This window comes from Peromyscus californicus, unplaced genomic scaffold (assembly GCF_007827085.1).
Source record: "Peromyscus californicus insignis strain IS unplaced genomic scaffold, ASM782708v3 Scaffold_16__1_contigs__length_79575227, whole genome shotgun sequence".
In the NCBI taxonomy this organism is placed as follows: domain Eukaryota; kingdom Metazoa; phylum Chordata; class Mammalia; order Rodentia; family Cricetidae; genus Peromyscus; species Peromyscus californicus.
This window is the reverse complement of record NW_026294458.1, coordinates 1,600,044-1,624,330: the sequence shown is the minus strand read 5'-3', so window position 1 is coordinate 1,624,330 and position 24,287 is coordinate 1,600,044. Positions and strand designations below refer to the sequence as shown.

The 24,287-nt window shown below is 38.4% G+C and overlaps 1 protein-coding gene across 2 annotated transcripts in view; it reads right to left on the bottom strand.

The window, feature by feature from the left end:
- Window positions 1-24,287, bottom strand: part of Prkdc (protein kinase, DNA-activated, catalytic subunit) — a 237,871-nt gene that overhangs the window by 170,997 nt on the left and 42,587 nt on the right. For both annotated transcript variants that reach the window (XM_052739941.1, XM_052739943.1), the window contains 5 exons: window positions 14,745-14,851; window positions 11,519-11,609; window positions 9,670-9,830; window positions 8,954-9,103; window positions 906-1,013 (listed from right to left, as the gene is read on the bottom strand). In XM_052739941.1, coding sequence (XP_052595901.1) covers window positions 906-1,013; window positions 8,954-9,103; window positions 9,670-9,830; window positions 11,519-11,609; window positions 14,745-14,851 — 617 coding nt within the window. The remainder of the gene's footprint in view (window positions 1-905; window positions 1,014-8,953; window positions 9,104-9,669; window positions 9,831-11,518; window positions 11,610-14,744; window positions 14,852-24,287) is intronic.

Here is a 24,287-nt window from a genome sequence, read left to right as displayed (position 1 = left end):
ACTGCTATGGCACTGGCTGGCCTTAAACTCAAATCCCCCTGCTCTACTACTAAGTGTTACAATTACAAATGTGTGTCAGGTGATTTTAATGTGAACATGTAACTCTATCTCCCCCATAAAATAATACTTAAAGGAATCAAAGTTATTCCTACAAGTACAAAATTAAAATAAATACGCATCAAAACCCACGACAGCTTATCTTATTGAACCAGTGACTAGACCCTAATGACTACCTCAGGAAGAGTATAATATAAAAAGTAAACTGTAGACTCCACACCCTTTAGTTAATGGATCTGAATGTAAGAGAAAATTAAATAAATTAAACGTTCCCTTTACTCTTGAATTAAATACTGTATCATGGATTAAAAACAAACAAACAAACAAAAAAACAAACAATACTGTTATTGATAAGGAACATTTTTATTGCTTATACCCACAACGTACACCACACATTCTTTCTCTCTTATACCCTTAATATATATAAAATTTTAAACTTATAGCCATTCCGAAAGAAGAATAAAAATACATGCTAACTGAAATTTAATTATAGATATTATCTATGTCTCTTATGGCTGGGCAGTGGTGGCACATGTCTTTAATCCCAGCACTCAGGGAGGCAGAGGCAGGCAGATTTCTGTGAGTTCGAGGCCAGCCTGGTCTACAGAGTGAGTTCCAGGACTGACAGAGCTACACAAAGAAACCCTGTCTCAAAAAACAAAACAAACAAAAAAAGAATATCACTTTTGAAAATGAAAATAAATATGGTACTATGTTCACAAAAGATAACAGTTTAGAGAAAGGCTATATTTTGGTATGTTAACAAGGAACTTTTCCTAAAGATCTACATGTACACTAAATTTCTTCAGTCAATTGGAATGAAAAGTTAAGAACCAAATATTACTTACCAGTATGGTTTCTAGTAAGGCAACAGTATCTTGACTTTCAAATTTCTTATTGTTAGTAAACCAGTGAATCAGCTGCATAACAAGTGGTTCATAGAGCTGCCTTGTCACCTAAGAGACAATTTCTAATGTAGTTTACATCCTTCATGAGAGTAAATGTACACTGAAAATTAAACATTTAAATGGCACTTTCAATAAAGCAAGATAAAGCAAAGCTACAATTATTTAATTAGTTTTTTTTTTTTTCTAGTTCAGATCCATGATGAACAGAGTCTAAGAGTCCATGAAGGGAAAATATGCATACTAAAGATCATTGTCCATCTAACTAGAGAACAATTTAAGATACTGTTAGTATAACTTGTGTCAGGGTCTAGCTCGGTGAGTCTGCTTGATCCTCCCATTTATGAGCCCTCTTTAAAGTCCAAGATCTAGCCTAGGACCATGCCATCCACAACTGACAGATTCCTCACACACCATATATAGCCTCTCTGTTCAGTCAGGTCCTGCACCTCTTGGACCCTTCCATACACCTTCCCTAATCCCCCAGATCTATTGCTGGTGGACAAGTCTAGTTTGGATAATCCTACTTGCCCTACCCACAACCTTAAGGTTCCTTCCAGGAACCTGTGCTGCCCACCAACTGTATGATAAACAACTTCTACCAGTCAGTTCCTACACATGTTACCAGATGAGTTTGCCTGATCCTCCCTTCCACCCACTCTCCCTAGCACCACAAGTCTAGCCTGGGATCCATATCCAGTACCCTTGTTGAGACTGGGCAGCCCTGCTTGAGTTATCCACAACTGATAAACCCCTTGGGCAGTACCCTCCCCCACCCTGAAATCCATTAGTCCTATAGAAATGCTCTCAAATGAGAATTGCCTATATGAACACAGAGTTTAAAAGAACAATCATAAATTTCACCAAAGGAATTAAGGAGCTAAAAGAAGAAACAGCTAAAACAAACAAACAAACAAACAAAAAAAACAGAAGCAAAAAACACCAAACCAACAACAACAACAATAACAACAAAACTACCAAACTACCCTTAAGACTGATTGAAATGACAAGGAGATAATCTAGGATTTGAAAGCTGAATTCAACCAGGAGGCAGAAACATTGAAAAACTCAAGTGGAAATGAAGGTGGAAAAACCCAACAACCCAACTAGAAAACTCAAAAGAATGCCTTATAAGTAAAATAAATCAAGCAGAAGATAGAATATCAGGTCTCTCAGAGAAAGTAAAGAAACTAGACCTAATAAGCAATGATTGAGCAAAAACTGAAAAGAAAACAGACACACACATAGAGGAAATGTGGGACATCATGAAAAGACCAAATCTTTGAATTTTAGCCATAGATGAAGAAGAATCCCAGGTCAACGGCATAGATCAGATCTTCATGAAGATGATAGGAGAAAAATGGAAGAAAATGTCCCCAAAATAAGGAATGATACATCCATAAAGACACAGGCACAAAGTCACCAAATAGATACAGAGGAATAGCACACAAAACAGTAAATAGACAAGATCAGAAAAGAAACTCATCATGACATAGCATAGTTAAAACACTAAGTATTTAGAGCTAAAAAGTACTGAAAGCTGCAAGAGGAAAAAAATCATCAGAAGAGCAGCTAATTTCTCAAGGGAAACACTGTGGAGAAAGGTACTCCAAGTCCTAAATGACCCTGACTGCTAACCTGCTAGTGAACCCAGAAAAACTATCTGTTCCTATTCCCAGGAGACTAAGCAGATCCCTGGTAGAACATCCTGCCTTCCTTCCTCCTGTGGAGTACTCACAACCCCCACCCCACCCTCAAGCCCATCTCCATTCCTAAGCATTAATTCCCAATCTCCAGACACACATTTTACCAGCAGGCTCCAGTAGCCACACTTATTAGGACCACAGAAGAATTTCCTACCAGGCAATACAAAACCATGACACTCTCCTAAGACCCAGAGAAAGTAATGGAAACCAAAGAACAAAATACCCACCCAACAAAGACAAGATTAGTGATGTAGCCATTTAATAACTGATAAAATAGACTTCAAACCAAAACCAATCAGAAGAGATAGAGAAGGATACTACATAATCATCAAAAGAAAAATACACCAAAACAACATTGAAGTTCTTAACATCTATGCATCAAACACGAGGGCGCCCAAGTTCACAAAAGAAACACAGTGATAGTGGGAGACTTCAATACCCAACTCTCACCAACGGACAAGTCATCCAGACAAAAATTAAACTGGGAAAGGTTGAGTTAACTGATGTTCTAAATCAAATGGATGTAACAGATACTTACCAAACATTTCACCCAAACAAAAGAATATATCTTTACAGCACCTCATGGAACTTCCTCCAAAACTGACCACATACTCAAGACACAAAGCAAGTATGCACAAATACAACACCCTGCATCCTATCTGACCACCATGGACTGAAACTGGATATTAACAACAGAAACAACAGAAAGCTTACAAACTCATGGAAACTGAACAACTCTCTATTGAATAAAAAAATGGGTCAAGACAGAAATTAAGAAAGAAACTGAAGTCTTTCTAGAATTGAATAAAAATGAATATACAACATTCCCAAACCTATAGGACACAATGAAGGCACAATTGACTAAAGCCTCAATCTTTATTGAATGAGCATGAGGATTACTTCCAGTGTTTGGTCAGTCTCAAATTCAGATTTTCTGAAGGGAAAATCCAGTCCTTACATTTTGAATTTACCTTCATGACAGTTAAATGCTAGAGGTGAGAGCATGTTCTAGAAGGCAAGTTCATAGCACTAAGTGGCTACTTATAAAAATCGGAGCTCTCATACTAAGCACTTAACATCACACTTGAAAGTCCTAGAACACAAAGAAGAAAGCACATCTAAAAGGAGCAGACAGTAGGAAATAATCAAATTCAGAGCTAAAATCAATAAAATAGAAACAAACAAACAAAAATACAAAGAATCAATGAAACAAAGAGTTGATTCTTTGAGAAAACCTAATAACACTGACAAACCCTTATTCAAATTAACTAAAGGACAGAGAGAAAATATCCAAATCAACAAAGTTAGAAATAAAAAATAGGGACACTGAGGAAATTCAAAGAATCATAAGAACATACTTGGAAAATCTAAAAGGACATAGATTGGAAAATCTAAAAGAAATGGATAATTTTCTCAATACATACCACTTAGCAAAGTTAAATCAAGATCAGATAAACAACTTAAAAGGATCTATAATGCCTAGTGAAATAGAAGCAGTAATTAAGTCTCCCAACCAAAAAAAAAGCTCAAGCCAGATGGCTTTAGCAAAGGACTCTACCAGACTTTCAAAGAAGAGTTAATGCTAATACTCCTCAAATTATCTCATAAGATAGAAACAAACGCAACACTGCCCAGTTCATTTTAAGAGCCACAGTTATCCTGATAACCAACCACATAAAGACACAAAAAAGAAAGAATTACAGACCAATTTCCCTTAGATAGAAACAAAAATTCTTAATAAAATACTTGCAAAACAAATCCAAGAACACATCAAAAAGATCATCAAATGTAATCACATAGGTTTTATCCCAGAAATGCAAAGATGGTTTAACATACATAAATCAATAAATGTAATGCACCATATAAACAGATTGAAAGACAAAAACTACATCATCATTAGATGCAAAAAAGGCATTTGATGAGATCCAACATCTCTTCATCATAAAAGCCTTGAGAGACTAAGGGATACAGTGACACACTTCAATGTAATAAAGGCAATGTACAGCGAGCCCACAGCCAACATCAATCTAAACAGAGAGAAACTAAAACCATTTCCATTAAATCATGAGTAAGCCAAAGTTGTCCACTCTCTCCATACTTAGTAATACAGTACTTGAAATCTTAGCTAGAGCAATTAGGGTATATAAAATAGAAAGGAAGAAGCCAAAGTATCCTTATTTGCAGATGATATGATTTTATACATTAAAAAAATAACAACACTAAAAACTTCACTAGGAAAGAAGTTGACAAACATTTTTAGCAAAGTCACAGGATACAAAATTTACACACAAAAATCACTAGTCTTCCTATATACAAATGACAAACTGAAAGAAATCAGGGAAACAATACCTTTAACAATAGCAGCAAAAAAATATAAAATATCTTGGGGTAACTTTATACAAGCAAGTGAAGAACTTGTATAATATAAACAAAAGGACACTGAAAAAAGACGTTTCAGAGGTATGACAGAATAGAAAAGTCTCCTATGCTCATGGATTAGTAGGATTAATATAACTGCCATCCTACAAAAAGCATTTTGCAGATTCTGTGCAATCTCTACCAAACTTCCAACACAACACTTCACAGAAATTGAAAGGATAATTCTCAGCTTCATATGAAAACGCAAAAAAGACCAGGATAGCTAAAACACTCCTGACTAATAAAAGAACTGCTAGAGATTATCACCATCCCCATTCTCATCTGTACTACAGAACTATAGTAATATATACAGCATGGTACTGACATCAAAACAGACACATTGATCAATACAACTGAATTAAAGACCCAGATAGGGACACCAGATTTTTTTTTTTTAATAAGGAAGCCAGAAATACACACTGGAATAAGGACAGCATCTGTAATAGATGGTGCTGGTCAAACTGAATGGCTGCATGTAGAAGAATGCAAACAGGTCCATATTTAACACCCTAACAAAATTCATTTCCAAATGGATCAAAAACTTCAACATAAGGCCAGAAAGTGGGGGGCAGTCTTGAACTCACTGGTGCAGGAAAAGGCTTTCTAAACAGAACACTGATAGATAACACAGGCACTAAGAACAACAATTAATAAATGGAACCTCATAAAACTGAAAAGCTTTTGTATGGCAAACAGCATTTGGATAAAGTGGCAGCCTACAGAATGGGAAAAGATTTTTATCAACTACACATCTAACAGAGGGCTAACATGTAAAATACTGAAGAACTGAAAAGCTGGATGTCAAGAAAACAACTCAATTTCAAAATGGGTTACAGATCTAAATAGAGTTCTCAAAAGATAAAACACAAATGGCTGAGAAACACTTAAAAGAAATGCTCAACATTCCAAGTCATCAGAGAAATGCAAATCCAAACTACCTTGAGATTTCATCTTACACCTGTCAGAATGGCTAAAATCAATAAAATAAACGACAGCTTATGCTGGCAAGAATGTAGAATAAGGAGAACACTTATTCATTGCTGGTGGAGTGCAAACTTGTACAGTCACTATAAAAATCAGTGTGGTAGTTCCTCAGGAAGCTGGGAATAGATCTACCCCAAGATTCAGCTATATCACTCCTAGGCAAATACTCAAAGGTCGCTAAATCTTACTACAGAAATACTTGCTCACCCATGTTACCTTCCACTCTAGTCTAGCTGCCAGAATTATAGTCAGAAATTGGAAACAACCTAGATGTTCATCAACAGATGAGTGAAGAAAATGTGATACAATGCCAGGCAGTAGTGGTGCATGCCTTTAATTCCAGCACTTGAGAGGCAAAGACAGGTTAATCTCATAGTGTGAGGCCAGACTGGTCTCCAGAGTGAGTTCTAGGAAAGCCAGAGCTACAAAGAGATACTCTGTCTCGAAAACAAACAAATAATTAAAAGAGGGGGTGGGGAAGGAGGGAGGAAGGAAAGAAGGAGGGAAGAAAAAGAAAGAAAATCTGGTACATTTACACAATGGAATACTACTAAGCTGGGTTTTGTTTTTTTTTTTTTAAAGAAAGAAATGAAATTGACAAGTAAATGGATGAAGCTAGAAAAAAAAAAAATCATCCTGAGTGAGGTAACCCAGACTGAAAAGAACAAATACGGTATGCATTCTCTTATACATGGATGTTAGCTATTAAGTCTTTAATAAGCAGGCTACAGTCAATATAACCACAGTGTTTATAGTGTAAAAGACTGGGGAGAAGGAAGGAAGGATCTCCATAGGAAGGGGAAATAGAGTTCAGTTATGAATGGACGGACCAGGGATGAGGGGAGTTGACTAGAATGGGAGGATCAAACAGGGAGGGGGAAGGAAGACAGGGCTACAGGAGGGAATACAGTGAGGGACAGCTAAAACTAAAGAGTATTTGAGGGATCATATGGAAACCTAACACAGTAGAAGCTTCCTAAAATATATACATATATGAAGACAATTTAAATGAAATTGCCAAATAACAATGGAGACAGAGTCCCAGCTGGACATACTGTCTTGTCACCATATGAAGCTTCTAGTACTGGGAATTAATTACATCCAATAGAGTCATTGGCCAAAGGGGTCCTGAGAACCCACAAACAACCCAGGCTATTGACAAGGTTATTGGTTGCCCTCCGCAAACTGATGATAAGGCCCTGTTGCTGAAGACAACACCTACATAACTCACTGAACATGGAGAAGTAGAACTGGTGTCCACCTACCTAGAGCCTTCAACCCTACAGACAAATGTTCATGCTATTAAAAGATATTCTGCACATCACCAGAGAACAGTAAATACCAACCCAGCTACAAACCCCTCGATCTACAATGGTGACCTGCTCACAAAATACAGTGGTATAACAGTGCACAAGAGTTGTAGGAGTAACCAACCATTATCTGATTGTATTTAAGGCCCACTGCATGAGATTCAACTCATTCATGACACTGCCCAGGGAGCTGAGAACCTGAAACTAGATAGGCCAGGGACCTTGGGGAAAACCAAGTATTATATTGTTCTGCTAAAGGAATGTACTTATAAAATGATTCCTAATGACATTATGTTCTACTCATATATTAATGTCTTGCTCAGCCATTATCAGAGAAGCTTCCTCCTGCAGTAGATGGGAACAAATATAGGAGACTCACAACTGGACATGGTATAGAGAGTGAAAGATTTTGGAACAGTAAGTTCTACATAATATGTCTCCATCAAAGCTTTCCCCTCAGGGCTCAGGAACTGTGAAGAGGAGGTGGGAAGAGTTTAGGAATCAGAGGCTAAGGAAACAAGGCCTTCCAGACACAAGAAGACTGATACACATAGGAATTTACAGGGACTGTAGCAACATGAACAGGGAATGAATGAGTGTAAGTCCGATGAGTTCCCAGCAGTGAGAGGAGAGACAAGACACAAAGCCCCATTCCTAACTCATACGCCATCTCTAATTGATAATTGCTCACAAGGGAAAAATTAGTTTCCTCCAATGGAGTTTCTCTTGGTATACAAATCACATTTAAAGGCAGGCCCCAAGCTCCAGCAATAGATGGCCAACACAAAATAGCTTATATATTATGCTTTTTTATTTTGTTTTTATAGGATTTCTATGAGTGTGTTTCTGTATCTGTGTTTCCTGTGCCTTCTCTTTGGCTCTTTTTTTTTTTTTTTCCTGTTTGTTTTGTCCTATTCTGGTTAGTTTGTTTTAATTTTATTTTATTACTGTCTTTTAGATGCTACTTTTAAATGCGAGATAGAAAGAGAGTAGATCTGAGTGGATGGGGAGGATCTAGAAGGAACTGGGGGGAGGGTAAACTGTACTTAGAATATAGTCTAAAAAAATCTATTTTCAATAAAAAAAAGTAAATTAAAATTTTAAAAACTTTAAAGTATAGTCAAGAGGTGGTGGCTCATGCCTTTAATCCTAGCATATCTTAGGAGGCAAGAGGCAGAGGTAAGAGGAAGAGGCAGGCAGATCTCTGTGAATTTGAGGCTAGCGTGGTCTATAGAGTTCCAGAATAGCCAGGGCTACATAGAGAAACCCTGTCCAGAAACCTGTCTCCCCACCAAAAAAAATATTAAAATGTAATTTAAAAAGTGTTCCAATCCCCAGGTCACTGGACCAAGTAACTTTGACTGTTGAGGGTGGCAGGCAGGCAGCAGTGACTTCCAAAGAGACCACATTCTCTCTCATTCATTCATTCATTCATTCATTTATTGGTGGGCTGGCCTCACTCTTGCTGCAATCTTCCTGTCTCTTTCCAACTCTGGGATTACAGGAGTACACTATCATGCCCAGCTTGAGATTTGTAGTTTTGCAATTGTTAAGATCCTAATCATGCACTTACTTGATCCACATCACATGCAAGTTGAAGCAGCACAGGAAACGTGTGCTTGTAGAGTTGGTACATGGGAGGCCACTCCTGACCTTCAGGCATCTGAGAAGCTCTTCCCAACATAAACATAACCATGCTGTGTAACAGTTCACAAGCTGCCACCTAAGAGGGACCGTTCAACAAAGCTTGATTATCATATTTACAAGGGAATATTTTGAAGTTTTTTCTTACTTTAGCCATTTAAGAGGAAAAACTTATATTGTGGGTAAATACTATATATTCCACTTTTAAAAAATGGAAATAGTGGTTTTTATATCAAATGAATGCTTCTGTTCACTTTAATCTTTATCCAAGAATTAAGAATTTGTAAATATCACTTTAGTAGCTAGGAAGCACATTAGAAGTTTACAAGTTAGTGTTAACATATGAGATTATCTGTCTCCAATCTCCCAGGTTATGGGGATAATCAAACTCCTACCAAGTTTCATCTTTAAATATACTTTGCATTGCATTTTCTATTACAAAGAACTTCTGGTATTTGAATGCTTTGCCAGTTTATTATTTCAATAATTTATACTTAACTTTCATTTATCAATGATACCTACTTCCAAAAAATTTCGAAAGTAATGATAATAGAATAGCTAAAATATAATGTCTGTTTCCTAACCAACACATACATGTTCTTAAAGCAATACACTATAAAGAATGAATGATGGGGGAAAAAATACTTTAGTTTGTCGGTCACTAGCAGAAAGAGCCAATTCAGTGACCCGAGGCAGAAAGACATCCAGATAGAGGACAGGTTTCATCTCTCTGAAAGGTACTGCATAGCCGAGCCTCTTCTCCTTGTCCCACGCCACACACTTCTTCATCCTTTCTCCTGATGCAGCTGATGGAAAATGTTACAAGACTGCTTTTCATTCAAGATCTTTCCTCTTACAGCTCATTAGCTAAATTAGGGTACTTTTAAAGCATTTTGTATTTCTTTTTTTCTGCTTCAAATAAGAAAGAATATTAAAACCACTGATGCTTCTTATTTCTAAATTTAACTTAACTAAAACTGTTGTTCAATAGGAACATCCAAATTCAGTCAGAGCTACTTAAAACATACGACAGAAAACAAGTACAGTTAAAACAAAACAAAACAAAGGCTTCTCTTTGCCAGGTGTGGTGGTATACATCTTTAATTCTAGCACTTGGAAGGCAGTGGGATCCCTACGAGTTCCATGCCAGCCAAGACTACCTAAGACCTTTTCTCAAAAAAAACAAAAACAAAAACAAAAACAACAAAACAAAACAAACAAAAAACAAAACAAAAACAAATCTCTTCTTTTAAAGGGACCAGGGAGATGGTTCAGTGGATAAAGTGTTTTCCATACAAGCATGAGAACCAGAGATCAGATTGCAAGCCTACAGGTAAATATTGGGTGCACATGGCAGCCTACTTATAATCCCAGTATTGACACAGATACCTGGAACAAGCTGGCTAGTTAGACTAGATGTACAGGTGAGTCCTTCATTCACCTGAGATCCCACCTCAGAGAATAAGGTAGTGAGTGATCAAGGAAGACCCCTTACATCAGCCTCTGGCCTCCACATACACATGTACCACCAAAATTCCTCCTGAAAATACTAAGTATAGGTTCTAACTTCCTAAATACCTGAAAGTCTCCAGTTAACACTAAACTTCAAAAGCAAAATCAACTGGGTTTTTCTAATACAAAAACACTCTAAAATATTCACATATTAAAATGTTAAGTTTATCACTGGAGAGAGGGCTCAGTGGTTAAGAGTAGCACTTGTTGCTCTTGCAGAGGGCCTGTGTTTGGTTCCCAGCACCCACATGATGCCTCACAACCATGTGTAACTCCAGTTCCAGGGAATCAGATGGCCTCTTCTGACCTCCATGGACACCAGGCATGAATGTGGTACATATACATCCTTCATTCAGGCAAAACATGCAAAATAAATAAAATTTTTAAAAAAGTTAAAAATATGAGAATATTAAGTTTAGCCTTCTCCCATGGTGGCTACTGTTGGTGGGGGCTGTCCTACACCTAAGGTCAGAAGGTAGTGTCTGTAAAGATTAAACAATTTTGAAAGTCCAGCATGGTAGCACACATCTCAATCCCAGTACTCAGGAGGTAGAAACAGACAGCTCTTTGTGAGTTTGAAGCCTGACTAGTCTGTATAACATGGTCCAGGCCAGCTAGTCAGGGCTTCATAGTTCATTCTTCTCAAAGGGAAGAGAAATAGAAAGTACGTGCTGCACTCTGAATATGATTTCAGATTCTGAATATGACCAGACACAGCAAATGGAAATTGATCAGTTCTGAGGAAATCTGATATAGAACACTATGCTATGGTAGTCCAAACTGGTGTTCATTACTACAATGGCAATAATATTGACTTGGGCACAGTATATGGAAAATGCTGTAAATACTGGCTATCACTGTCCAGGTGATTCTAAAATCATCGGAAGCATGCCAGGAGAGGCTGGTGACAAGTAAACAGACACACACTCAACTCCAAGTACAAATACATCTATCTACAGGGTTATTTTAGGAAAAAGCTTACCTGTTACAAGATTTTTGTTTATTTGTCCTCCTAGGAATCCCAGAATTTGTACTACTCTAGTTCTTATTTCTTCTAAGGATAGTGCTTCATCCTGAAAATATGTACAAAAATATGTACAGAGTTTAAAAATTAAAGTGAAGAGGAAGGAATACCTTTTGTTATTGTCTCCTAATAGTTAATTAAATTAAATCCTACCCATCCATAAAAGAAATTGTATCTCTTCCAGTTTTGCAGGTGGAGGGCCAGCACAAGGCCAGCAGCTCCAATGTTTGTGGAAGACCCTTTACACTCTTAAGAGTACCTAGAACTCCAAAGAGCTTTTGTTTATATGGGTCACATTCCTAAATACTGCATTAGAAATTCAAACTTTATTCTGTTTTGAGTGATGGAAAAGCCCCACAAATGGACAGTAATATCAGGACATAATATTATGAATGTAATAAATCAATACAATTAATGTAATTAATTAATATCATAAATATAGTTACTGAATGAATACTGTGAATGTAATCAATGAATACCACAAATGTAATTAATATCATGAGTGTAATTAATGAATAACATGAGTATAATTAATATCTTGAATGTAATTCATACCACTGAATTGTAAACTTAAAAATAGTTACAATTGCAAATATTATGTTCATTTAAAAAATAAGATGGAATGTAATCACCATACATTATATGTGTGTATGAAATTGAAGACAGTGATGTTCTAAAGTAGAAAGTGGTGATGGTGATGGTGGCCTATGAGGATGCTGAACTAAAGTCTATCAAATTGTGCAAACAGGCAAACTGTATACTATGTGAATTATTTGTCAATAAAGATTTTATAAAACGTAAAAAAAAAAAAAAAGAAATTCAAACTCTAAAACAGGTACCATTTAAAAAAACACTACCCCAATGTTATCTTAAAAACAACACGATTTTATGATAATTGTTTTTCAAACAAAAACCCTCTGAAGAGTGGACCTGTTTCACACTAGTGTAAAGGGCTTTCATTTTATTCATAGAAATCACAGAGCTCATGGTGTGTAGGTAGAAGAAAAAGTAGCATTTTGTAGTCATTTTAGATAACTGATTATCCTTCATATCATACAATGTAGCATGTGAAGCCTAATCAATGAACTTTTACATAAACTCTATTATGCTAAATTCATTTATCTTGCACTTTGAATGGATTTTACAATCATGCATTGTTCATCTGAAAATACTAGTTCACTAGAGTAAGCAAATTTCCCAAATGATGACACATTTCATTGCAGATGCCTAAAATTATATTTATTGGTATCATCACAAATTTCATGAGAAAAATATGTAAGTATCAGCTATCAAGCTCATTGTAACAGGTGTGTGTTAAAGATGTTTCCCTTTAAGTGGCAGGCTTTCTTCATTAATTGAGGGAAGAGGTTGGCCAAATTCTCAAATCTTAATTATCTGGGAAGAGGGAACCTCAAATGAGGAGCTGGCTCTATTACACTGGCCTGTGGGCATATCTGTGGAGGCATTTTCTTGACTAAATGTTTAAGGTAGGAGGACCCAGCCAACTGTGGGTGGTGCTACCCCTGGGGAAGTGGTCTTGGGTTGTATGAGAAAGCAAACTCAGAAAGGTATGAGCAGAGTTTTTTCTCCATGATCTCTGCTTCAGTTCTTCCCTCTAGTTCCTACCCTGGCTTCCTTGATGATGAACTTAAACCTGTAAGCACCAAACACTCTTTCTTCCCACTGAAGAAGGAAAGAGAAATATACACTAACAATTATTATTTTAATACGCATCTATCATAATCCAACTATTGCCTTCCACTATGATCCTCTCTGCCTGAGTGCTACAGAACTAAGCAGATACAGGGTAGGTGAAGAAGGAAAGAGAATACACTATTATTTTATTTATTTATTTTTTTTTTTACTTATTTTTCTATTATGTGTACAGTGTTCTGTCTGCACGTATCCCTGCAGGCCAGAAAATGGCACCAGATCTCATTACAGATGGTTGTAAGCCACCATGTGGTTGTTGGGAATTGAACTCAGGACCTTTGGAAGAGCAAGCAGTGCTCTTAACCTCTGAGCCATCTCTCCAGCCCAACTATTATTATTTTAATATGCACCTATCATAATCCAACTACTGCCTTTCACTATGATCCTCTCTGCCTGAGTGCTACAGAACTAAGCAGATATAGAATGGGCTAAATTTTACTGGGCTTAGTTTGTATTCCTACTTGTTTCAGCTGGATCCCCTTCCTCTTATCTTGAAAAATCAATGCATACAAAGCTTCCTAAGAAATGGTTGACACAGAAATCTTTAAACAAGACCCCGTTTGATAAAGAATGTCCTGATCAGTACCCACACCATTTGCTTCTGTAAATATGCTTAAATTGCAATGGAAGCTTTCCTTCAGAGGTCATGAGACCCAGAGACCACTCTTAGATAGTAATGTAGACAGGGATTTCAGCTGAGTTCTCCAACTCTCTGAATGCTGCTTGGTTTCTCAAGAGCCTGATTTCTATAATGTCCCAAGTTGGTTTGGTCTGTGTTGTATCACACCAACAGAAAGCAAAGTAAGATGCAGTGACCACAAAGGAAGTGGGGATTTCAACATAACAATTCAAATATCCCCTAGGAGTTGTTCTGCCAGGCAGACTCTTTGAGGCTGCAGGCCTGTAGGTATCATCTTGTCTCATCACAAAAAATGCTAAATAAAATGCTAAAAACAACAACAATAACGACAACAAATTGTTACACACCACCATACAAAGACCAACCAAACAAAAGTAGGGTGGTGGTTTGAATAAGAATGGCCCCTAAGGGCTCATATATTTGAATGCTTAGTCATCAGGGCATAGTACTACTTGAGAAGGATTAGGAGATGTGGCCTGGTTGAAGTAGGTGTGGCCTTGGAGGAAGTGTGTCACTGGGGTTGGGCCTTGGGTTTCAAAAGCCCAAGCCACACTCAGTGTCTCTCTCTTCTGCTGTCTGCTGATCCAGATGTGGAACTCTCAGCTACTTTTTCAGCACCGTGTCTGCCTGTGTGCTGCCATTCTCTCTATCATGATGAAAATGGACTCACTTCTGAAACTGTAATCCAGCCCAAATTAAATGCTTTCTTTTATAAGAATTGATTTGGTCATGGTGTCTCTTTACAGCAATAAAACAGTGACTAAGAAGTTGGTACCAGGGAGCAGGGTATTGCAGTGACTTAAGGTAAAGAAAAGACGAAGGATTTCTTACTGGTGAAATATTTGTTGTCCTTTTCAAATGCTTCAATACATCTCTATTAAATCCCTTCTGGGCAGCCCGAGAAAGTGCTGATACTTCCCAATGGCTCTTGGTTTCATCTATAGGTAGTAAACAACAACAACAACAAAAAAATTTTAAGCAACACCAACACTACATTGTGAAACAGAAACATTAAAGTACTGGTTATTTAAAATATGATCTCAAGGGGCTGGAGAAATGGCTCAGCGGTTAAGAGCACTGGCTGCTCTTCCAGAGGTCCTGAGTTCAATTCCCAGCACCCACATGGTGGCTCACAACCATCTGTAATGAGATCTGGTACCCTCTTCTGGCCTGTAGGCATTCAAGCAGGCAGAACACTGTATACATAATAAATAAATAAATCTTAAAAAAAAAAAATAAATAAAATATGATCTCAAAATTTAAAACTCCAGAACAAAAAATGTTTAGATTAGCTGTCTTTTGAATATCACTGCCCATCAGAAGAAGCTCCACCTGTACTTAAAAGAGCCGGAACGATTTTGTGGTTGTAGAAGTTAGTCCTCCCACCTTAGACATAAGCCAAATCTGTGACAATCCAAGCCTCATAATCAAATACTTGAAAACATAAAAATTTTTATGTTACTAGCAGGAAAGAAACTATCATTCTGTAACTATCACAGTAATAATTCAGGAGGATCTATGGATGAATAGACACTAAAACTAATGTAGCAGAAGCTTACAAGAGAAACAATACTATTTATAGTGTTTGTTCTAAAATTTATTTTACTTTGGGGTAGAGACTATGGATGAAAACTCTTGAAGGCATCTGTCTATGGAGACTGATTGGCTGCTTAGAATCTCAGTATTATGGAAAGGTTGGAAGGTTGCAGTCTTGGAGGCTAATTATTTTATCCTTGGCTAGTTCTGGCCCACCAGAATGCCATTCCTTGCTCACCTCAGAGCTATCGTCTTATGACAATAAAAAACATTTAGAACTTTTGGCTCAGTAGGCAACTTATTTCTATAATCTACAAGCTAAGAATGCCATCAGAGCATCTGGGACCTATGGGCCACTTTTCCCACCTCTCTGATGTACCCACCAATGTATTTTCAGCTTGCCTTATGATTTTTTTCTGTTCCATTAAACTATAAAAACTGTGAAACTGCTTCCAGGTTGGAACATGGAATTTGGGAAAATCTAAAGCTATGTTCCCAGGACATGATTACTCAAAATGGCTCCAGAATAACTATCTCTTATTTTCCTTTAAGATGATGAGAGCTACGGCTGGGCAGGGTGGCACACACCTTTCATCCTAGCACTTGGGATGCAGAGGCAGGCAGATCTCTGTGAGTTTGAGGTCAGTCTAGTCTACAGAGTGAGTTCCAGGACAGCCACGGCTACACAGTAAAACCCCGTCCCACCCTACAGATTCCCCCCAAAACCAACCACAACAACAACAAAGATGAGAGCTCTGGCTTTTATGGCAGCGTGCACATGTGCCACAGCACGTATGTAGTGGTCAGAGGACAACTTGTTTGGTTCTTTCCATGTGGGTCCAGAGGATCGAATTCAGGTCATAAGACCACGAGGTTGCTGACCACTGAGCCCGCTGAGCTATCTCAAACACCTATCCTGCTGCCTTTTTTTTTTGAGTAGAACAAATTAAATTTATTAAGGAAAGTGAGAAAACTCTTGGGAGTAGAACAGGTTTCAAAGGAGGAATACCCCTCATTAACCTGAATCTAATCATGAGTAAACATTAGAAAAACCCAAACAGATATATGATAATTGAAGTTATAGTATACAGTAATGTTTATAAAATACAATTCCTGAAAGGATCCAAGGAGTAGATGCCAATCAAATTCATGCCAATGTCCTGGTTTGAACTTGTTTGCAAAGTTAAATACAGCAATGATTTTGATGTATGAAATGTATGGCTTCTACAGCCATAAAATTATTTATCTGTAGTTTTAAGTTGCATGGTGGCTATGGTTCAGTTCAGCAAATTTTTGGCTCTCAGAAATAAATCCTGATTGTCAAAGGAACTTTGCCACTACCTCTGTTTCTCTATTTCTTAACTTGATTTTTTTACATCCTGGAAGCTGGTGTCTTAGTTAGGGTTTCTATTGCTGCAACAAAACAATATGACCAAACAGCAAATTTGGGAGAAAAGGGTTTATTAGGCTTATACTTCAGCATTGCTGTTCATCACTGAAGGAAGTCAGGACAGGAACTCAAACAGGGCAGGATCCCAGAGGCAGGAACAGATGCAGAGGCCAAGGAGGGTGCTGCATACTGGCTTGCTTCCCATGGCTTGCTCAGCCTGCTTTCTTATAGAACCCAGGACCAGCAGCCTGGGGTGGCTCCACCCACCTTGGACTAGGCCCTCCCCCATTGACCAATAAATGATAAAATGCCTTACAGCTGGATCTCAAGGAGGCATTTCCTCAGCTGAGGCTCTTTCGTCTGATGACTCTAGCTTATGTCAAGTTGACACACAAAACCAAACCAGTACAGCTGTTCTTTATGGGTGGAAAAAATGAGTTTGGGTTTAGGGCAGATGACCAGTTAGGGATTGGATAAGTTACTTTCTTGTTACTGTGATAAAACACCATGACCAAGCAACTTATAAAAGTTTATTTGAGCTGTGGTTCCAGAGTGTAGCATGGCAGGGAAACTTGGCAGCATGGCATGAGCAGGAAGCTGAGAGATGACTTCTCAGCCACAGACATAAAGGAAAGAGAATACTGGAAGTAGACCAAAGCTATAAAACTTTCATAGACAACCCCCCGGGGAAGAACTTCCTTAAGCAAGGCTGCATCTCCTAAACCCTCCAAAACAGTACTACCAAATGATGACCTCTAGGTTTCCACAGAGTCCCACATCCCATATCCTGCACCGGCATCCCTTATCCCACTACCTCCTTCTGTACCTCAGCCAACCTCTAAGTTTGCACAAGGACCCACCTAAACTGCATCCACTCACAAACAGGTCCTTTTATGCCACACCCACCACCACACTCTATACCCAGACTTCCCATGTCCTCCTCCAAGGTCTAGCCTGGTGAGTAGTCCCTACCACCCTATACTCATTTTTCAGGAACCAGCCAGATCTAGCCCTGCTCCCACAGCCTAGTCTGATCACTCACTCGTGCCAGCACACTAGCTGACCTCCAGGCATTTGTCAGGACCTGACCTACCTGTACCCACCCACAGATCCCTTTGTGCCACTTCCACCATTGGACTTCATATCCAGACTTCCTACATTCTCCTCCAGGGTCTAGCCTGGTGAGTCCCCCTGACTTCTGCATAGCATGGGTCTTACAACCAATGCAGCAATCTAGTCTGGTCTTCATGACCTTCATTGCAAAAGAGCTCTAGGTTTGGGCCAACCCATGTCATAGCCAACCTTTCCACTCATTCCTAACCACCACGCTTGGAACAAGAAGCATATTCTCTCTGTCCACCTCACTTCATTCCACTCAAGCACTTCCAGTCTGCCCCACATCTTCTCTTCTGCCCCAACTGCTCTGTCCAGAACAAATCAGAATCCCAAGAATACCAACCATATGAAAGATTAAGCCAGTATCTTCTCTCCCAAATCTAACAGTCTTATAGAAATGCTTGCCAATGAGAATTACCTAGATGAACTCCAAGACACACAGAATGTAAAAGAACAATCATAAACTTCATCAAAGAATTCAAAGACTTTAAAGAAGACACAAAGAGACAGCTCAGTGGAATCAAGAACAAGCTTAAGGAGAATAAACGCCTAGAGTGAAGTCCAAGAAAACACAAGTGTAAATGATGAAGATAACCCAAGATTTAAGATAGAATTCAATCAGGAGATAGAAACATTGACAAGGACTCAAGCTGAAATGAAGATGGAAGTGAAAAATGCACAGCCTAATAAGAAACCCAAAGGAAAGCCGTACAAGTATAATGTAACAAGCAGAAGACAGAATATCTCAAAGACAATTCTAGAACAAATAAACGAGAAGCATGGAACTTTAAAACACACACACACACACACACACACACACACACACACACAGAGGAAAGGAAGACAGAAAATGTGGGATACCATGAAAAAAATGAAACCTTCAAATTATAGGTATAGATGAAGGAGAAGAATGCCAGGTCAATGGCACAGAGTAGATCTTCAGCAAAATCATAGAAAACTTCCCAAACTAAGGAAAGATACACCCATACAGATACAAGGAGCACACGAAATAGACAAGACCAGAAAATGAAATCCCAATGGCATACCATAGTTAAAACACTAAGCATGCAGGAAAGACTGTATTGAAGGCTGCAGGAGAAAAACCACAAGTCACATATAAAGAACAGCACATCAGAATAAAAGCTCATTTCTCAATAGAAACTTTGTAAGCCAGAACAGCCTGGGGCAATGTATTCCAAGTCTTAAAAGACTATTGATGGCTGCTTTGTTGACACCCATGGGAGGCCTGCCCCTTTCTAAATGGAAACAGAGGAAGAGTGGATGGGGGAGGGGAATGAGAAGAAAGAGGGGAGGAGAAACTACAGTTGGGATGTAAAATAAATGAATAAATTTAATTAATAATAATAAAAAAGAAAAGACTATGGCCAACTGAAAATCAAATATCCAGCAAAACTATGAGCCCTAATTGAAGGAAAAAAGAAAGTTTTCTGTTGGAATCTCTAGCCACTCACCTATGACTGTGCATAAGCTGGCAAGATGCTTAGTCATTCCAGGCCTTATGTGCCACATAATCCATGCACTGTGTGGTCATGTAATTTGTGCTCAGTGTAATCATGTAATCTATGCGCATGTGCGGGGGTAATCCATACAAAGCCGTCAGACACCTCCCCTCTCTCTCCCTGCATGACCATTTCTCATAGGCCTAAGCACTCCCTTCTGTTCCCTTCCCCTAATAAACTCTTATAGTGGGTTTTGTTGTACCTTGTGGCTTTTCTCGCAAGGTAAATAGTGCCACTTAATGAATAACACTGCGCCACATAACTCACATTTTCCATGACATAAACAACCTAAAAAAATTTACATCCAACAAATCAAACTTAAGGAATATATAGGAAGCAATATTTCAAGCTGAAGAGAGGAACTGTGCTAAAGAGAGGAATGAGCATGGCAGAGAGACTATGGAAAAAAATACAAAGCCCATAATTATTAAAATACAACTTACATTGAGAAGACAACAACACAAAAAAATGACCACAACTAACACAAACACTTCAATAATAACTTTAACTATCAGTGGGCTCAATTCTCCAATCAAGTTACAGACTGACTGGATGGATCAAGAAATATCTATTTGCTGCCTACAAAGAAGACATTTTAGCTTTACAGAGTTAAAGGATAGACAAAAGTACTCCAATCAAATGGGGCCAGGAAGAAAGCGGGCATCATTATCCTAATATCTAACAAAACAAACTTCAAACTAAAACTAATGAGACTAGATAAAGAGGGATGCTTTGTTCTAATCTACGGATTAATTAACCATTAACAAAGAAAACATTACTGTCCTAAACATGTATACAACAAAACTAGGGTGCCCCATTTCATTAAAAATCAACTACTTGATTTAAAGACACAGATAAACATGAATCCATTAATAGTAGTTAATTTCAATATCCAACTTTCTCCAACACATCATTTGGCAAAAAAATAAACAGAAATGGAGAAAAACAGAAGTGACATTATACAACATCATACAAATAGACTTAACAAGTATCTATAAAATATTCTATCCAAAGACAGAAAAATAGGTGTTCTACTCAGTAGCATATGGAAGCTTTTCTAAAATAGACCACATCCTGCGACACAAAACAAATCTACAAATTCAAAAAGATCAAAAGTATACCTTCTATCCTATTTAAGCACAATGCAATAAAACTTAAAACAAAAAATTCTAGTAATAGTCAAACTCATGGAGATTAAACAACTCATTGCTAAATGATGACTAGATCAAAGGAAAAAAATCAAGAAAAAAATACAAAATTTAATGGAACTAAATGAAAATAAAAACACAACCCAATAAAACCTCTCGGGCACACAGAAAACAGTCTTGGGAGGGAAATTTCTAGCTCTAAGGATCTACATTATGAAATCAGAAAGAACACAAACCAAATGGCTTAATAGTATAGCTCAAAAATTTAGAAAAATATAACTAACTAAATCCAAACCCAGTCAACAGCAATAAAGATAAAAATCACAGCAGAACTCAAGGAAAACAATAAAAAGAATCAGCAAATCTAAGAGCTAGTTCTTTGAGAAGATAAACAAGATTGACAGACCCTTGGCCCAACTAACCAACAGAAAGAAAGAAAAGATCCAAATTAACAGAGTTAGAAATGACAAGGGAAACATTACAATAGACACCAAAGTAATTTAAAATATTATAAGGGAATATTTTAAAAATCTGTACTCTTAGGTGGAAAATCTAAAAGAAATGGATAATTTACTAGATCCAGCCAAACCACCAAAATTAAACCAGGAAGAAGCTAAGAAATTAAATAGGCCCACAACAAATGTGGAAATCGAAATAGTAATAAAAAGCCTTCTAGATTAAAAAAAAAAAAAAAAAGTCCAGGACCAGATACATTCACAGAAGACTTCTATCAAACTTTCAAATATCTACAGCCAGTCCTTAAATTATTTAAATTACAGTCAAAAACAAAAAAGAAAAATAGAAAGAAACTGCAAGATCACTCCCAAACTTCTACAAAGCCAATGTCATTTTAATATCCAAACCAGGTAAAGACAGAAAGCAACAAAAAAGGAAACTACCAGCCAATATCCTTGATGAATATAGATGCAAATAATGAAAATACTCAGAAATACTTAAATATTTATTTATACAAATTTATTATGAATGTATAAATTATATTTATAAATATATACAAACAAATTTATTATGTTTATAATACAATTACTCATAAATAAATAAAAAACTTACAAACAGAATACAGACATACATTAAAAAGATTATACACCATAAACAAGTAGGCCTTATCCCTGATATGTAGGAATGGCTCAACATACTCAAGTCAATAAATGTAATAAACCACGTAAATAAACTAAATGACAAAATCACATGATTATATCAATAGCTGTAGAAAAGACCTTGGGGGGAAAAATCTAATGTATCTTCATTATAAAAGTCTTAGAGAATGCAGGATTAAAAAGAACATAACAACACAAAAGCTATATATGAGAAAACACACAGCCAACATTACCCTAAATGGAGAAAAGCTTAAAGCAAAATACCACTGAAGTCAGGAATGAAACAGAAATGTCCACCTTGGGGTGTCCAAAGCAGCCTGACCACACAGATGCCACGACTGACAGGCTTAGAGGACTAGACACAGTTGCTGTGACAGGCTTAGGGATAGGCAACACCTGGATCCAGGAAAAGCTGTAAACTAACACCACCCAGGGATCCACCCAGGGATGGGCCAACATCTAAGGGGAAGTACCTGACATCCCAAACATTCCAACCCTTAGATAAGATCGAGGGATGAATCTAAGCCTAGCACACACCTATTTCCCTTCTATAGATACCCCTAGACAAATGTCAGCTAATCAAGGTCCTGAACCCTAGAAATTCCCTCAACCCAACCTCTGCTATGATAAAACCCTACCCCAACTGGGCTCGGGGCTCTCTGTTCTCACCATGTCAGAAAGACAGAGAGACCAAACTCCAGGCTTGAAACAAAGGCTCTTTGCTTTTACATAATGGGATTTGGTCTCTGTGGTTCTTTTCAGGATCCTCAAGATCTGGACATAACATCCACCATCCCTATTCCTTTTCAACACTGTTCTCAAAGCACAACATGGAGCAATAAGGCGAGAGAAAGAAATTACAGCGTTACAAATAGGGTAAGAAAAGTCAAACTATCCCTATTTGCAGATGAAATGATACTATACATCAGAGACCACTGTAAAACCCAAACTGAAAACGTACCGGACAGGTTAATGGGAAACTGAAACTAAGAATATTATCTTGCAGGTTATGAGTTCTGTTTATAGTCAAAACAGTTTGTAAGGATTATGTCCTTAATTACGTCAACAGCCTGCGATGGCATCCCAACCTAAAAAGCGGGCATGCTCTGTGTCTTCTCTTTTTCCGCACTCTCTCCTTCCATACTCCCCTCCCCTCCTGGGCGGTCCCTCTCTCCCTCTCTCTCTGTTTCTCTCTGTCTCTGTCTCTCTCTTTCCCAATAAAGCTCTAGAAAGGTAACTATGGCTTGTGATTCTCCTCCAGCCTGAGACGGCATCCCAACCTAAAAAGCAGGCGTGTTCTTTCTGTGTCCTCTTTTTCCACTCTCTCCTTAAGTACTCCCCCTCTCCATGCTCTCGCTCCCTCCCTCCCCCCTCCACTCTCATCCTCTCTCTCCCAATAAAGCTCTAGAAAGGTAACTATGGCTCCTGACTCTTCCATCACCGATACATCCAGTACTCTCCTCCGTTTAGCATGGCCACCGTGGGTGGCAGCCAGCCACGAGCGCTGTCGCTTAACCAACATTTGGTGCCATTGACTCGGATAGACCACCGAAGACCTGCAGAAGTGACTGCTGCCACTTGCCGCCTGCTCCCCCATCCAGCATAACCGTGAGACTGCGAGCGCATGTGCATCCCTTGCCTCCGCTGGACCCCCACACAGCTACCACTACTGCTACCCCCGCCATGACTCTTCACCACAGTGAGTGAGTCCTCCATTCTCGCGGCTGTACTCTAAGCAATATTCTTTGCGACGGACACCCTGGGGGTTGTACTCAGGCTGTATTGACAATGGCAGGCACATTTTCGCTCCTGACAAGGGGGTAAATGCTGTCTTAGGTCCACCGTGGACCAAATGCAGTACAGCCGCAGCCCATCCCATCCCTTGACGAAGAGGATGGCAAACTTGAGCTGATTTTTAGATCTTTCTTCACTCTTGGGGACACGTGAGATTGGAGTCTGATCCCGGTTTGGTATTTCAATTTTTTATTTTTCTCTCGGCTACAGCCATGGGACAAAGGGGCGGATACATTTACCACCTACATTGGCGGATAGGGCCAGGTACCGGTAAACCTGGCCACATAACATCGTCTCGGGAACTTCTGCCAGCGAACGGGCAAATAAGAGTTACTTTCCAGCCTGGTCTACAAAGTGAGTTCCAGGAAAGGCGCAAAACTACACAGAGAAACCCTGTCTCGAAAAACCAAAAAAAAAAAAAAAAAAAAAAAAAAAAAAAAAAAAGTTACTTTATCCCCAAGCTTTCTGTTAAAGCTCTCAACCCTTCTCCCTCCCCATTTCTGCCTCTGCCACTTGCAACCTTTTCTGTCTGACTTCCATCAGCAGTGGGCGGGCTCAAATGGGCGGGCTTGGGCGGCTTCTACCACTCTTGCCCTAACTCACCTTAACTCCACCCACTCATTCTCAAACTGCCTTGAGAGACACACACAGGTCTGGAAGCGGCTAAGATCCATACAAATAAGTTTACAGTAGTCAGGATGGCTTCTAAGCCAAAAATCAGCTTATAGCCTCAGACAAGTCTTCCAAAGACCTTC